Genomic DNA, 15,250 nt, shown 5'->3' with positions numbered 1-15,250 from the left:
AAAAAGGCTCTCCTAGTTGCTAAGTCAGCCTGCAAGGCTTTTATATACAATAACAGAAATCCATGGGTACAGGGACAGTCTTTTTCTTTCCATGGCCTACCCCTCCCATTAGAATTAGCTTACCATAGCCAAAACACTAAAGAAAACCTTATGTGATCAGTTTACTAAATGGACTACCCAAGATCCAAATTACAAACCAACCTCATTAAGTCACTTTAACTTTTTATTTTTAAGTCATTAAATTGATTTTGGCCTGGAATATATCTATAATAATAAAAGCATAATATGCTAATTAGATTGGACGTCCTGCAGGATGAAGCTGGGGCTGCAAGGGAGGCCCAGGTCCCGGGTGCCTGCTGGTGGCCAGAGGGAAGCCGATGCTGGCAGCCAGAAGGAAGGCCTACTCTTGCACAAATTTTGTGCATCGGGCCTCTAATAGGGACTATAAAAGAACATACTCCCCCCCACCCCATATGACCATAGGAACATTCTGACAATGAGACAGTAGGCACATGACAAAAAATTGCACATAAAACCAAATCTTCACCTTTGCTCTGAGGAGGGTTTTGGCTCCTATCTCTTAGAACGTTGATTTCATAGACAGCACCATACTGTTCAAAGAGTTCCCTCAAGTCCTTCTCAGACCAGGTCCTCGGAACCTGGCCCACAAACATCTTGATAGCATCAAGATCCGGTTGGTCTGGGTGGTCCAGGGTGCCGTTCATTTTCTTTGAGCTGCATTAGATAAAATAAAACTACTATTATGCATTCATGTTGCTCTCTAAAGGGAGTTTTGTTTCCTTTAAAGACTTCAACTACTTCCTGGGAAAGTGGGGGGTGGGGGAATCTACTTCCTTTCATGACATCCATTCAATTTACCAGAGTTCCCAGGTCCTCCCTCACCATGGTCACCCCTCCCATTAGATTTAGATCCCAAACTAAAGCCGCCATTTTGATTAGGACATCCTAGTCCAGTGATGGCGAACCTTTTGAGCTCGGCGTGTCAGCATTTTGAAAAACCCTAACTTAACTCTGGTGCCGTGTCACGTATAGAAATTTTTTGATATTTGCAACCATAGTAAAACAAAGACTTATAGCCGAAACCAGTTTGGCTCAGTGGATAGAGCGTCGGCCTGCGGACTGAGGGGTCCCGGGTTCGATTCCGGTCAAGGGCATGTACCTGGGTTGCGGGCACATCCCCAGTAGGAGATGTGCAGGAGGCGGCTGAATGATGTTTCTCTCCCATCGATGTTTCTAACTCTCTATCCCTTCCTCTCTGTAAAAAAATCAATAAAATATATTTTAAAAAAAACAACAATGAAGACTTATATTTTTGATATTTATTTTATATATTTAAATGCCATTTAACAAAGAAAAATCAACCAAAAAAAATGAGTTCGTGTGTCACCTCTGACACACGTGTCATAGGTTTGCCATCACTGTCCTAGGTTTTAATTAAGAAATTGAGTGTCACTTATTCCTTATCTAGCATGAGAATTCTCAGAAGAACTTAAAAGGCAGAGTTTCTAAAGCAAATTTTAATAATTTTAACAAAGGTTTTTTTAAAATGTCCATAAAATAAACAAAGGACTATTAATTATAAGATTCAGGACTCTCAATAGTACAATGATAGTTTAAAAGTTTTATTTCAGTAGACATTAGAACAGAAGCACTTGATTTCCAAGGCCTAAGCTACGGACTGACTAGAATGTTGGTCTTTGAATGTGTATCATGTGCTTAATTCTGGTGCTCTTGAGACAGCCCCCCCCCCCCCGCCCCAAAACAAAGGTTTGCCTCTTAAACTCTAACAAATGATTGTTATCTATAATAATAAAAGGGTAATATGCTAATTAGATCAGACTTCCTTCCGGATGAAGCCGGGGCTGTGAGGGAAGCCTGGCCCTAGTGCCAGAGGGAAGCTAGTGCTGGCAGCTAGGGAAAGGAAAGCCTATTCCTGCACAAATTTCGTGCATCGGGCCTCTAGTATAGAATAAAAGACTAATATGGAAATTGCCCCTCGACAGGGAGCTTGACCAGGGGGCAGAGCTGAACAGCCAACCGCCTGAGCCCCCCCTCCCCACAGACCTGCACCCAGCTTCTAGTTATTATACAAACATAAACAATGATGTCATCATTCTAGGTTTTTATTGTTTCTAAGTTATCCAATTTAATGCTACTTTTCCAAGACTTTACCAGTTAGTTCCCTTACCAACTGCAACCATTCCAACAAATTCCTCCAATCTTCTCACCAAACTTGTAATGCTCATACTTTAATACCTTCATTGCTACCCCTGCAATTGCCAAGAACCTCAGGAGATTCTTACACTACAAATATTTCTACCATTCAAAATAAATCAAAGACCTTCCCTACCATTATTTTAAGATCTACATCAGTAACAACTTAAATTCCAAAGAGCCATCATAATGAACTTTTATGCTAGTGTTGGCTGTTTAATCCAAAACCATATCACCATATTCAAATTTGCCATGTTTTAATATCTAACCCTAAATAAAGTAATAGTTTTCATTAAAGGAAACATGTTTTTACACTATCTTTTTTTAAAATTCTTTATTGTTTAAAGTATTACATGTCTCCTTTTCCCCCCACTGACCTCTGCCCAGCCCTTCCCACCCACCAGCACCTGCCCTCGCCCCTCTATTGTCTGTGTCCATGGGTTATGCTTACATGCATGCATACAAGTCCTCTGGTTGCTCTTACCCTCCCTATCCCCCTCCCCCTTGCCTTCCCTCTGAGGTTGGATGGTCTGTTCGACACTTCCATGTCTCTGGATCTATTTTTGTTCATCAGTTTATGTTGTTCATTATATTCCACAAACGAGAGAGATCGTATGATATTTATCTTTCCCCAACTGGCTTATTTCGCTTAGCATAATGCTCTCCAGGTCCATCCATGCTGTTGCAAATGGTAAAAGTTCCTTCTTTTTTACAGCAGCATAGTATTCCATTGTCTAGATGTACTACAGTTTTTTTTAAAATATTTTATTGATTTTTTACAGAGAGGAAGGGAGAGGGATAGAGTTAGAAACATCAATGAGAAACATTGACCAGCTGCCTCCTGCACACCCCCCACTGGGGATGCGCCCACAACCAAGGCACATGCCCCTGACCGGAACCGAACCTGGGACTCCCCCAGCCCGAAGGCCGATGCTCCATCCACTGAGCCAAACCGGCCAGGGCAGTACTACAGTTTTTTAATCCATTCATCTGCTGAAGGGCACTTAGGCTGTTTACAAATCTTAGCTTTGTGAACTGTGCTGCTATGAACATAGGGGTGTATATATCCTTTCTGATTTCTTGGGATATATTCCACTGCTATCTTCTGAATAGTATTTGAAGATCATTGAGAATGATGAATCTATAAAAGCAGCTCAACCACTGTCTTTTAATTCCTAAATCTCTTGTAACTGAACACCCACCAGGGCTAGTCTCACATCACCTTTACTGAACCTAGCATTAACATATATTTTTATTGATTTCAAAGAGGAAGGGAGAGGGAGAAAGAGAAACACCAATGATGAGAGAAGCACTGATTGGCTGCCTCCTGCATGATCCCCCTCCCCGCCATGAGCCCGCAACCCAAGCATGTGCCCTGACTGGGAATGGAACACTGACCTCCACTGAGCCACCCTGGCCAGGCTAAACAAACTCTTGTCACTATGTCTGTAGAGGGTCCCCATTCTCTAGCTCTTAGTCTAGAGCTCCTTGAATGCAGAAACAATTTTATTTCTTATTCATCCTTGTAGCCACACTTGGTATAGTGCCTGGTTCAAAGTAAGCACATACTCAATGTGGGATGGGAGAAATTTCTTGTTCTCAACAATTTCCCTATTTAAGCAACTAACCCTCATAAAAATAAATGTTGTGCATAAAGAGGACTCACAAATTAATTAAAGAGCAGCTATTATCTCTTATGATTACTTGATTGTCACAGGATCAATCTACCTGTAGTAGAGGGTTAAGGGAGCAAAATATGAGATAATGGAAGATAACTTGATTTTGGATGGTGGGCACACAATGCAATATACAGATCATGTATCATAGGAATCTACACTTAAAACCTATATAATCTTATTGACCGGTGACACCCCAATAAATTAAATTAAAAATAGAATAAGCCTTAGCTGGTTTGGCTCAGTGGATAGAGCGTTGCGGACTGAAGGGTCCCAGGTTCAATTCTGGTCAAGGGCATGTACCTTGGTTGCGGGCACATCCCCAGTAGGGGGTGTGCAGGAGGCAGCTGGTCGATGTTTCTCTCTCATTGATGTTTCTAACTCTCTATCCCTCTCCCTTCCTCTCTGTAAAAAATCAATAAGGTATATATAAAAAATAAAAATAGAAAAACAAAATAAAAAATAGATTATGACTAGTGAAACAATGAGTGTCACTCCCTATAAACTGCTGCCAACAACTTTAATGACCAATTATAATATTTTATCAAAATGTTGCTAATCTTTCATCATAGTTCTATTCTAGGGAGGGTTAACATAGAAAACCAATGGTGCTCAGAATGTCCTGATAAGGAAGCTGACAGCTACTTAAGAAAAGAGGCAGGGTTTTGTCCTAGCTATTTTGGCTCAGTGGATAGAACATCAGCCTGTGGACTGAAGGGTCCCAGGTTCAATTCCAGTCAAGGGCACATGCCTGGGATTGCCGGCTCGATACCTGGTATGGGGCGTGCAGGAGGCAGCTGATCAATGATTCACTTTCATCATTGATATTTCTGTCTCTCTCTCCCTTCCTCTCTGAAATCAATAAAAATATTGTTTTTAAAAAAGAGGCAGGGTTTTAATAACTTGTATTACATTATAAGAAAATGCTTTCAGCTTATCCCTTCCATCTATATTTGTGTGCCATTTCTAAACTTTCTACATCATTGTTTAGTGCAAAAGCATATACACAGTCAACAAATATGGATTGTGGTTTATCCAAAAGTTTAGTGAAAACTCAAAATTCCAGACAAATGATCTTCCTTTCTCTTTATTCTCCCAATCCTTCTCCATGTCTTCATTCTACCTACTCCATTAACATCCCCACGACAATACCAATTCATTAGAAGAATCCACAGAGTTGTGCTGCTCTAAGTATCTAAAGACCTCCTAGGGACAATCTTCAAACTTAACTCTTTAGAAACTTTTACAGCAATTGGATCAAGTAATTTTGTAAATGTTCAATCCAATAAAATAAAAAGACACACAAAATGCAAATTTAGCCGAAACCGGTTTGGCTCAGTGGATGGAGCGTCGGCCTGCGGACTGAAGGGTCCCAGGTTCGATTCCAGTCGGGGGCATGTACCTGGGTTGCAGGCACATCCCCGGTGGGGGATGTGCAGGAGGCGGCTGATCGATGTTTCTCTCTCATTGATGTCTCTGGCTCTCTATCTCTCTCCCTTCCTCTCTGTAAAAAATCAATAAAATATATTTTTTAAAAAAATGCAAATTTACACCTTATTCTGTTTTCTACTCAGTTGTTTTTACTGTATTTTACAAGTTGGAAGAGGCACAGGACACAGTCCTTCACCATCATGAGAAGCACTTCTAGAGCACAGCAAGTTATGGGCGTGCAGGAGGCAGCTGATCAATGATTCTCTCTCATCACTGATGTTTCTATCGCTCCCTCTCCCTCTCTGAAATCAATAAAAATATAAAATAAAAAAAAACATATAAAAGTAACCACTGCAGCCCTAACTGGTTTGGCTCAGTGGATAGAGACAGCATCAGCCCGTAGGCTAAAGAGTCCTGGGTTCAATTCCAATCCAGGGCATGTACCTTAGTAGGCTTGATCCCCAGCCCTGGTTGTGACACGTGCAGGAGGCAACCAATCAATATGTCTCTCTCACATCAATTTTTTTCTCTGTCTCTCTGCCTCCCTTCCACTTTCTCTAAAAAAAAACACACACAAGAAAAACCCCAAAATGTACTAGTGCATTAAAAAAGTCATCTGGGACAAGATGCCCAGTGTGATATGCCCCACAAGGATCCCACATCGTTCAGGTATGGGATTTATATGCCACTAAATCTATTCTCATATTTATGCCTTACCTCCCACCGATGGAGAGCTCCTTAGGATTTTTTACACCTGCTCAAGGACCAATGCATTCAGCAACCCTCTGGAGAGGGTTGTCTATAGTATATCTGTCATTTCTCTCTCTTTTTTTCCTTTTTTAAATCCTCACCCAAGGATATTTTTCCATTGTTTTTAAATAGAGTAGGAGGGAGCAGAGAGAGAGAAAGAGAAACATCCACGTGAGAGAGACACATCGATTGGTGGCCTCCCAGACTCACCCCTACCAGGGCTGGGGATTGAGCCTGCAACCAAGGTACGCACCTTTGACCAGGAACTGAACCCAAGACCCTTCTGTGGACAGGCCGATGCTCTAAACACTGAGCAAAACCGGCCAGGGAAGTACCTGTCATTTCTAAAAGGCAAGTCGATAGAATTCTTATCTTCTGTGGAGGTACTGAACTGGGAGTAAGATGGAAGAGAGGAAAAGTAGGGTCTGCAGCAGTGAGGAAAGAAGGGAGATAAGAAGGCAGCCAGTATTTTATGGGAGAGGCATGGCACCAACCCACCTCTATGTTCTGCTTCTGACAGCAGAAGCAATAATGGCAGCAACTGGCAAATCATAAAGAATGAGAAACTGAGTCGCCCCAGCTGATTTGGTTCAGTGGATAGAGCGTCAGTTTGCGGACTAAAGGGTCCCAGGATTGATTCCAGTCAAAGACATATGCCTGAATTGCTGGCTCAATCCCAGTAAGGGGTGTGCAGGAGGCAGCTGATAAATGATTCTCTCTCTTTGATGTTTCTATCGCTCTCTCCCTCTCCCTTCCTCTCTGAAATAAATTAAAAGAAAAAAAAAAAGAATAAGAAATCAGGACCAGAGGTTGCCTTGTCTACCTGATTCTTCATGAAACATGCTATAGGAAAACAGAGTAGAGAACCAACTTGGAAGATAAACAGGGAAGGGAAAATAAAGTTTTATTTTCAAAGCATGTATCTATTCAAAATTTCTAAACTCCCTTTTCTCTTTCTCCTATCTTTACCCATCTTGAAACTTCCCAGCCCAAACCCAGCTCAGAGGACAGAGCTAATGTTCTGTCCCACTTCCTTCCCATCCCCAGGGCCCTGCTGATCCACTGGCTGGCAGGAAACCTAAAACCATGACCTATGCTCAAAACAGAAAGAAAGGCCTGACCAACAGAGTTCCGCTACAAGTGCACTGAGCAAGACAACAGCCACTAGCCACATGTGGCTATTTAAATTTAATTTTAAAAATCCAGTTCTTCAGTCACACTCTTGTAACTAGAGGACACTGCATAGGACAGCAGAGATACAGAACATTTTTATTATCACAGAAAGCTCTATTGCCCAGCACTGCTCTAAAGAGCCTAGAACTGGTTAACAGAAACAGGCAATTAGTGGTGAAGTCAGAAGTGGGAAAGGTACAACTAGAGATAGTATGAGTTAAGTTGACAAGATAACAGGGCAGTGGCTAGAGATGACAGGGTCATGCTACAATATAGATGAAGTTCAAAACAAAAGGCTACATGTTGTATGATTCTTTTTATGTGAAATATCCAGAATAGGCAAATCTATAAAGACAGAAAGTAGACAAGTGGTTCCCTACGAATGGGAGTAAAGGGTGGGGGGAGAGAGGGGAGGGCATGGTTGCTAATGGGTACAGGGTTTCTTTTTAGGATGATAAAAATGTTCTGGAATTAGATAGTGGTGATAGTTGCACAACTTTATGGATATCGTAAAAATCAATGTCTGTACGATTTAAAAGGGTAACTGTTATGTTATGTGAATTATATACTAATAAAATAGAGAGACAGAGAAAAGGAGTGAGGAATCAGAAGACAGGCTGGAAGGGCAGGGGCAAGGCAAAGAAAGCTGTGCTGTAACCAAAGTTATAGAGCAGATGAAGAGTATTAGCAGCAGCACATGCAGAGAGCAGAACATTTAGAGAGCAGAAGTGAGGCAGAAAAGATCATTTCCAGGTCTTCCAGCTGTGGAGTTTCTGATTATATTATAGCCCAGCCCACATGTGTCCTTACAAGAAAACCCTTAAATACTACCTTCACCTCTGTTTAAAAACCATTTCCAAACCCTTTCATTACTCATTTTTTGTTCTCTCCTTCTTTCTCATTACCTGTTAACCCCCATTGTGTAAATACTTGTTGCATCCCAGTCTCTAGCCACCACCCACTTCTACCAGGTCCCTCTGGCTCACATACTGTACTATGAAAAAACCGGCAAAAGAACATCGTAATAAAAAGGACCCAGAAACACTGGCCTAAATTACTTAGCAGCTGGTTCTCTAGTAAGAACAAGACAGAATGTGTCATTGCTGGAAAAAAAGTAATTTTCATTTGGATAAAGGGAGCTCTTCCTATGTTAGTTGAGGTATTAGGTACTAGAAAAAGCTATCAATAAAGGTTTTTAAGACATCACTCAATAACAGAACAGCCAACAATCTGCTTGTAAAGGTTTTCAACCTTTTCCCTGAGGTATGGAGATAATGCCTGGAGTGTCTATCTCTGTAATCATCTCTAATTATAAAAAAACTCACAGGGCTTATCGTTCATTCAAACTTATTTTCCAAGTTCCTACAATGTGCCAGATAGTACACACTATAAGGGTCTATTAAAGAGGACGGAACAATTTCTGTCCTAGAGGCAGTGGCACTGAACAAAAGGAAGGACGCAACTATAATACCCAACAAATGCTTTAGCAAATGAATAAAAGTTCTGTGGGGGGAAAGTGGCTAACAGCCCGGCCAATGTGGATCAGTGGTTGAGTAGCAACCCATAAACCAGGAGGTCATGGTTTGATTCCTGCTCACGGCACATGCCTGGGCTGTGGGCTCAATCCTCGGTAGGGAACGTAGGGAGTGTGCAGGAGGCAGCCAATCTGTGATTCCCTCTCATCATTGATGCTTCTATCTCCCTTCCTCTCTCTGAAATCAATAAAAACCTATTTTCTTAAAAAATGGCTAATAGTTTTATTTTATTTGGAGGGGGAAGTATGTGCAGAAATTAAAGGTGAATGGACTAAGCAGCTGGGAAAAGTGCTATACAGCACAGAGGTATGAAAGCCTAAAAGGTGATGAGGAAATGGTAAGGACTTCAGAAGGAAGAGGAGAGAAGATTGAGATAACATTAGAAAGTTAGAAAAAAGAACTTGAGAAAATTAGGAGTAGAAAATAATCTAAAATATTAGGGGGGGAAAGAAAATATGTATAAATGAAAATCAATAAGAATAAAGAAATAGGTTAGAGAGACCAGTGAGGGGCTTTCCATATTATACTGAAAGAACTGGACTTTAACCCAAGATTTTTAAACAAGGATCACATCTGTCTTTTAAAAGACATTTGGCAATGATCTAGAAGATGATGATATAAAGTGAGGAAATATGGAGATCAGGAGGCTCTTGAAAAAAACTAGCTCCTAAAATTAGGAACCAGCTGAAACCGGTTTGGCTCAGTGGATAGAGCGTCGGCCTGCGGACTGAAAGGTCCCAGGTTCGATTCCGGTCAAGGGCATGTACCTCGGTTGCGGGCACATCCCCAGTGGGAGATGTGCAGGAGGCAGCTGATGGATGTTTCTCTCTCATCGATGTCTCTAACTCTCTATCTCTCTCCCTTCCTCTCTGTAAAAAAATCAATTAAAAAAAAATACATATATACATATATTTAAAATTAGGAACCAGTCCTAGGCAAAGCTGAGAAATCTGGGGGGCAGAATCCACTAGAACTTGGAGATCACTCCATCAAGGAGATGAGGAAGAGGAAGAAGTTACCAATCACTCTTGGATTCTAGTGTAGACAATATGAGGGATTGTTTTTGCGTGGGGAAGCCTTCAGATGGAGATATTCAAACTAAGTCAGAGAGCTCAGGGGACACTTACGGAATACATATAGAAATCTGAGAATCAGAAAAGCACATTAGCACCCCCTTAAGCAATGGGAGAGCTAAGAGAAAAGACCTAAGATACAACCCCTGGAGAACATCCATGTCTTACAGTGCATGCAAAGTAAGAGGAACCAATGGAAGCTGGAGTGGTCAAAGCAGAATCAAGGACATTGTTATATGTGAGAAAAGGCACTAGGGGTCAGGCCCCAGGGCCCAGAAATTTTTAAATAAGATACACTGCTAGATCACATTCCCAGGCAATATCTCTTCAGAGGTAAAAGCACTGAGGTCAAGCCTCCTGCTAAAGTCGTACAGGTGTAAAGGGCTTACAATCTAAGACAGGGGTGGCAAGCACACAAAGTTCTCAAGAACTTTCTTCTTCCTAACTGTATGGTGTGTGTTTTGGTATATGGTGTCCACTGAGGCCCAAGGACTTGCAATAATGAGAAGAACTGATGGGTAACTCTGCTCAATGACAGCTGAGGCCTGGTCTAAGGGGTAAAAATAAGAAGTGTATCATTAAAATTGCATTTTAGGCGCCCAGGTTGACACCAACTCTCCTCAGGCAAGCCAGTTTTACCCCCTCTCAACTGAGTTTCTCATCTGTAAAATACGGGCAATAGCCTATGCCCAATTAACCTCAAAAATCTTTTGTGAAGATACAGGACTAAAGCAGATGTGAATGCACTAGGGGGAAAAAAAATGATATAACAGTCTACTCCCTGATTACCTCTATTCAGAATGACCTATATTCAGCCCATTAGTTCTCAAACGCTGGTGTACATGAAAACTACATGGGACATCGTTAAAATACAGATTCTTAGACCCTACTCCAGCATAAGAACATCTGGGCATGGGCCCAAAAATCTGCAATTTTATATTCCAGGTAATTTCCATGCAATGTTCCATAGCCAGTCTTCATGGGATGCTGAATCAGTCCAACCTTTTAAAAGATGAGAAAACAGACTGAGGAAAAATGCTGTATCTAAGGGTTAAATACTAGGTAGCAACAAAGCAGAGAGAGAAAGTGTTACAATGAAAGATAATTTGAGCCACAGAGTCCTATTTCTAGGGATCATATATCTGGTACATGGGAATATTTTTATTATATAGTTAATCTTTATTATGATGCCATTCACTGATTTCACCTGTTATTTACTCTCATAAAAAGACCTAAATAACTTATTTTTGGAGACTACAGGGAAGGCATAGGATCTATTTCAAACAAGCAAGTCAACTAACTTTGAGGACCACTAAACTATTCCATGAAGAGCTATTCTGAATCTATTATCCACATCAGTTACACCCAATCCCAGGGTAGCCTGATTTGCATGTGGAGGCCTAAACTCAGACTTGTAACTATCCCATTATCTAGAAAATATTCTACCATTTAATATTCTTAGCTTTGAATAACTTAAGACTCATTTACTTGAGGTCCCAAATACTCTGAAGCCTGGTTAAAGTAGCTGAAATCAGGAGTTATAAATGTGTCCCCTACAAAGCCCAGAATTCAGATCCCCTATAGCTACAACTCAGGGCCAGGTTAGCGTGTACAATGAATGGCAGTGTCACTTCTTAAACAAGTACTGCAAACTAATGAGCTTCTCATCCCCATGTTCAAAATTTATTGGGGCAAATTGCCAATCAAAATTTATCTAATTGGGAGGGTGCGGGCATCTGATATCTCCCAAATCATGTATTGTGTTGCATTTTCAATTAGATTGGGGGGGGGGGTGTGAAAATCCAGAATTACAGTTTACATGGCAATATAGCATCCTGCATACACTACTAAAACCATCCTCTGTAATGAGTCTAAGAATTTCATTATTAAAAATACCTTCCCAAAAGATTCTTTGAAATTACATACCCAACCTAAAGCAATAAAATTACAGTTAAAAACAAACAAACCTCAGAACCTATCATATGGGAAAATATTATAGCTTGGAGGGACAGGAGCCAACACACTTGCTGGTCATATACCAAATGTACCCTCTTCTGTATAGAACTTCATTATAGCTTTGAGGAAACCAGCAGTAATGAGACAGAATCAGACTCTAATAGATAAAAACAATAGCCCTAGCCGGTCTGGCTCAGTGGATAGAGTATCGGCCTTCGGACTAAAGGGTCTCTGGTTCGATTCCGGTAAAGGGCACATATCCAGGTTGTGGGCTCAGTCCCCAGTAGGGGGTGTGCAGAAGGCAGACGATCAATGATTCTCTCTTATCACTGATGTTTTCTATCTGTCTCTCTCTCTCCCTTCCTCTCTGAAATCAATAAAAACATATATTAAAAAAGAAAATAATAGCGTGGACTTTGGCTTCCTCACCCAAATGTTTCTTCTTAAGGAAAAGAACCAGTTACGTTAAATAACAAAGAAAACAACCCAGTTCCTCTGCTTATAAAAAATTAGACAACAAAAATACTTACACGGGACTGGAATTCAAAGAGCAATGATCCACCATCATTTCTGGAAGGAAATCCAACTTAAACGCAGCCATCACCTCACTCTCCCCTTCAGAAGCCAATGATAATAACTTGCTGCACTTGTCTGATCCACAAATACACACAGCTTTAGCTTCCTGGGCCCCACAAAAAACACAAAGTGGAAACAGGAGCTCAGGGAAACCAGCAATAAGTGCCACAGAAACAGGCAGGACTGGGGAAGGGAAAGGGAGCATTGGATTAAAAGGGGGATGTGACCATGTGAAGGGAGGCTCAGCCCTGCACACAATGAAAGTGCTGATGCACCAGGCTTGTTTTGTGTGATTTTCCCTGGCAAAGCAGTACTAAGTGCACTGTCAGATAAACAGAGTGTCAGATCCATGAAGATAGCAGTGGCTAACAGAGCAGAAGAAACACAAACTTGTTTCACATCTTCCAAACTCCTCTCCCTGCAAATTAGTTTCTGAGGACCCCCAAAACCTGAAACTGCCTGGAAGAAAAAAACACCTCACCTTACATGGTCTGAAAATGTTTTTGGAAACTGGGTTGTTAGCGTTGGTCAAAACTTAGTTTCCACGTGCCAAAGACAGCAATGAGCACAAGTGCTTGGGTCCAAATTAACCTCAGAATAGTCACATAGAGAGGACCACTGGTTCAGACTATCAAGAGCATCCAGGAGCAAGCTGGCTGAAGAACTGGACACCAGGAACTCACTGCTCACATACGACTACCCGCACTGGGCCTTGTTTCTTGATGGTGCTGACAGCAAAGTGTGCTTTCTCATCAGAGTGAGGGGCTTTAAAAATTGCTGTTTCAGTGACATTCAGTAGGTGGCACAAGGCAGAACTTCTTCCCTCACTCTGAATCTTAATTTGCCAGAAAATTTAAAAGGCAAAAATGGAAATGGAATTGTAATATTCTGCCTCTTGACCGAGTACTAAAAAATAATGTCCTTTCAGTTGTTTGACTTTCCTAATAATGAAAAAGAAATGGGGCCTGCTAGGGACAAGCACTCAAACATGTAAGGAAGGGCAGAGAAATGCAGGCTAAGCCTCTTCGTTCTGTCCTCCTTTAAACCTGCTAAATCAGGATTAATGAATGCAACATAAAAATTCTATTGTGGGGAGCAGGAGAGATGGATATACTTAGCAATAAGGCAGATGTGGTGCTCCCATTCTCAATTTAGCTCCACATCCCTCCAAACAACAAATGGTGGCATTTCAATATTTAGGCAATGACTCTAAAACTGTATCTCTGAAGGTTCCCAAATTTCACAGGCCTTCTTTCCATTTTTATCATTAGGGTTGCCTTACCTCAAAGATTTCACTTCACTCAAGCTCAGTTAACAACACAGGGAACTTTGAAAAAAGAAGTTATATTCAGCCTTTAAAGAGGTAAACGAATGCACTCCTAAATGTGTATAGTTACTTAAAAAACACACACACAAAAAACAAGTTAGTATAGGCCTAACTGTTCTCATGTGCATAGAAATGGCTGACACCTATCCTGCATGTGACTGAGGAACGTAGAAACTGTCTTCTGTCCAATATCCATACATAACTATCTAAAACTTACAAGTATAATAGCAGTTAACTACTTTTCTATTTTTCAGAGACCCTGGCTCATTTGATCTACTGATTTAGAGGCAGAAGTAGCAGGAGCTCTCTTCCATTCCATTGAAGGAGGAAGCAAAAACAAGCTACAAGTGAGAGGAGACTGGCACACAATTCACAGTTCACCAGGCCCTGCTGCCAGGCACAGGATGGGAACCCAAGCTGGGACTGGTTAAGTTACTTGTTAGGTATGTCCTAGTTTCTCCTGTGTCACTGGTGCTGATCTTATGCCTCCTCCTATAGAAAGCTATCTGGACCAATGAGTAAATTTGTAAAATCAGTTAACCAAATCAGATTTTTTAAAAGGATCCTTTAAAAATTTTAAAGACTCCCACTGGTTATTGTTATGCTTTTATTATTCAGTAAAAATACATGGCTTGTAATTATATCTCTGTTTCAATCAGAATCACATCTAGAACAACAGAGTACTTAAATGTGGGAGACCTCACTGAGTAGCCTGGCACCGCTCAGTGCATGAAAGGATGTGCACTCCTTACAGTAATTTTCACCAAGCCAAATGTTGAGAAGCATTGACTTGATGTTTTAAAATCCACTTTACGATATATAAAGCAACACTTTTAAAATCATACAAGATGGAAATGTTATTACATGAAGGAGAATGCTTCTTTTTAGGCAAGTCACAAGAGTTAGCTCAGTATAATTAAATTCAACATGCTTGGGGTGGGGAATCACAAAAACTAATCACAAATCACTCAATTTTAGAAAAGGGTTACAAAGTTAATTGATGATAAAAACAATTATGGAAATATAAAATGCAAGTGTTAAAATTAAAAAGCAGAATTTAGAGTTATTCCAAAAAAGTATGCCCAGGATGTTTTTAATTTCTAAATCAGAAACACATTCCAAACTTTTCTCACAAAGAATGTATTAGAAATAAAGAGTTGGCAGGAAGCCCTAGCCAGTTTTGCTCAGTGGATAGAGTGTCAGCCTGTGGACTGAAGGGTCCCAGGTTCGATTCTGGTCAAGGGCACATGGCCAGGTTGCAGGCTCAATCCCCACTGGGGGACATGCAGGAGGCAGCCAATCAGTGATTCTCTCTCATCATTGATGTTTCTATCTCTCTCTCCCTCTCCCATCCTCTCTGAAATTAAAAAAAAAAAGAGTTGGCAGGAAGAATGATAACCAAGGGTCCCTGAAAAAGGACTTAACTTTCCCTCAGTCCCTTTTTACCACCTGTGCTCTCTAATTCTAATATATTTTGAATTTATATTCATGAGTTCCTTTTCTTTCTTTGGTGGTTTG

General features: G+C 40.9%; 1 protein-coding gene across 20 annotated transcripts in view; it reads right to left on the bottom strand.

The window, feature by feature from the left end:
* Positions 1–15,250, bottom strand: part of CELF1 (CUGBP Elav-like family member 1) — a 78,333-nt gene that overhangs the window by 22,091 nt on the left and 40,992 nt on the right. For 6 of the 20 annotated variants that reach the window (XM_036325899.1, XM_036325893.1, XM_036325896.1 and 3 more), the window contains exons 3-4: positions 12,360–12,511; positions 548–735 (exon numbers count right to left, since the gene is read on the bottom strand). In XM_036325899.1, coding sequence (XP_036181792.1) covers positions 548–735; positions 12,360–12,430 — 259 coding nt within the window. In that variant the 5' untranslated portion in view covers positions 12,431–12,511. Of the gene's footprint in view, positions 1–547; positions 736–1,180; positions 1,236–10,662; positions 10,876–12,359; positions 12,532–13,687; positions 13,733–15,250 lie in introns of those variants that run through there. The other 14 variants (XM_036325906.1, XM_036325905.1, XM_036325904.1 and 11 more) reach the window with 7 other exon arrangements.

Source organism: Myotis myotis, unplaced genomic scaffold (genome assembly GCF_014108235.1).
Source record: "Myotis myotis isolate mMyoMyo1 unplaced genomic scaffold, mMyoMyo1.p scaffold_m19_p_10, whole genome shotgun sequence".
Lineage (NCBI taxonomy): Eukaryota > Metazoa > Chordata > Mammalia > Chiroptera > Vespertilionidae > Myotis > Myotis myotis.
Note: the sequence above shows the minus strand (reverse complement) of the source record. Positions and strands in the feature narration are given on the sequence as shown.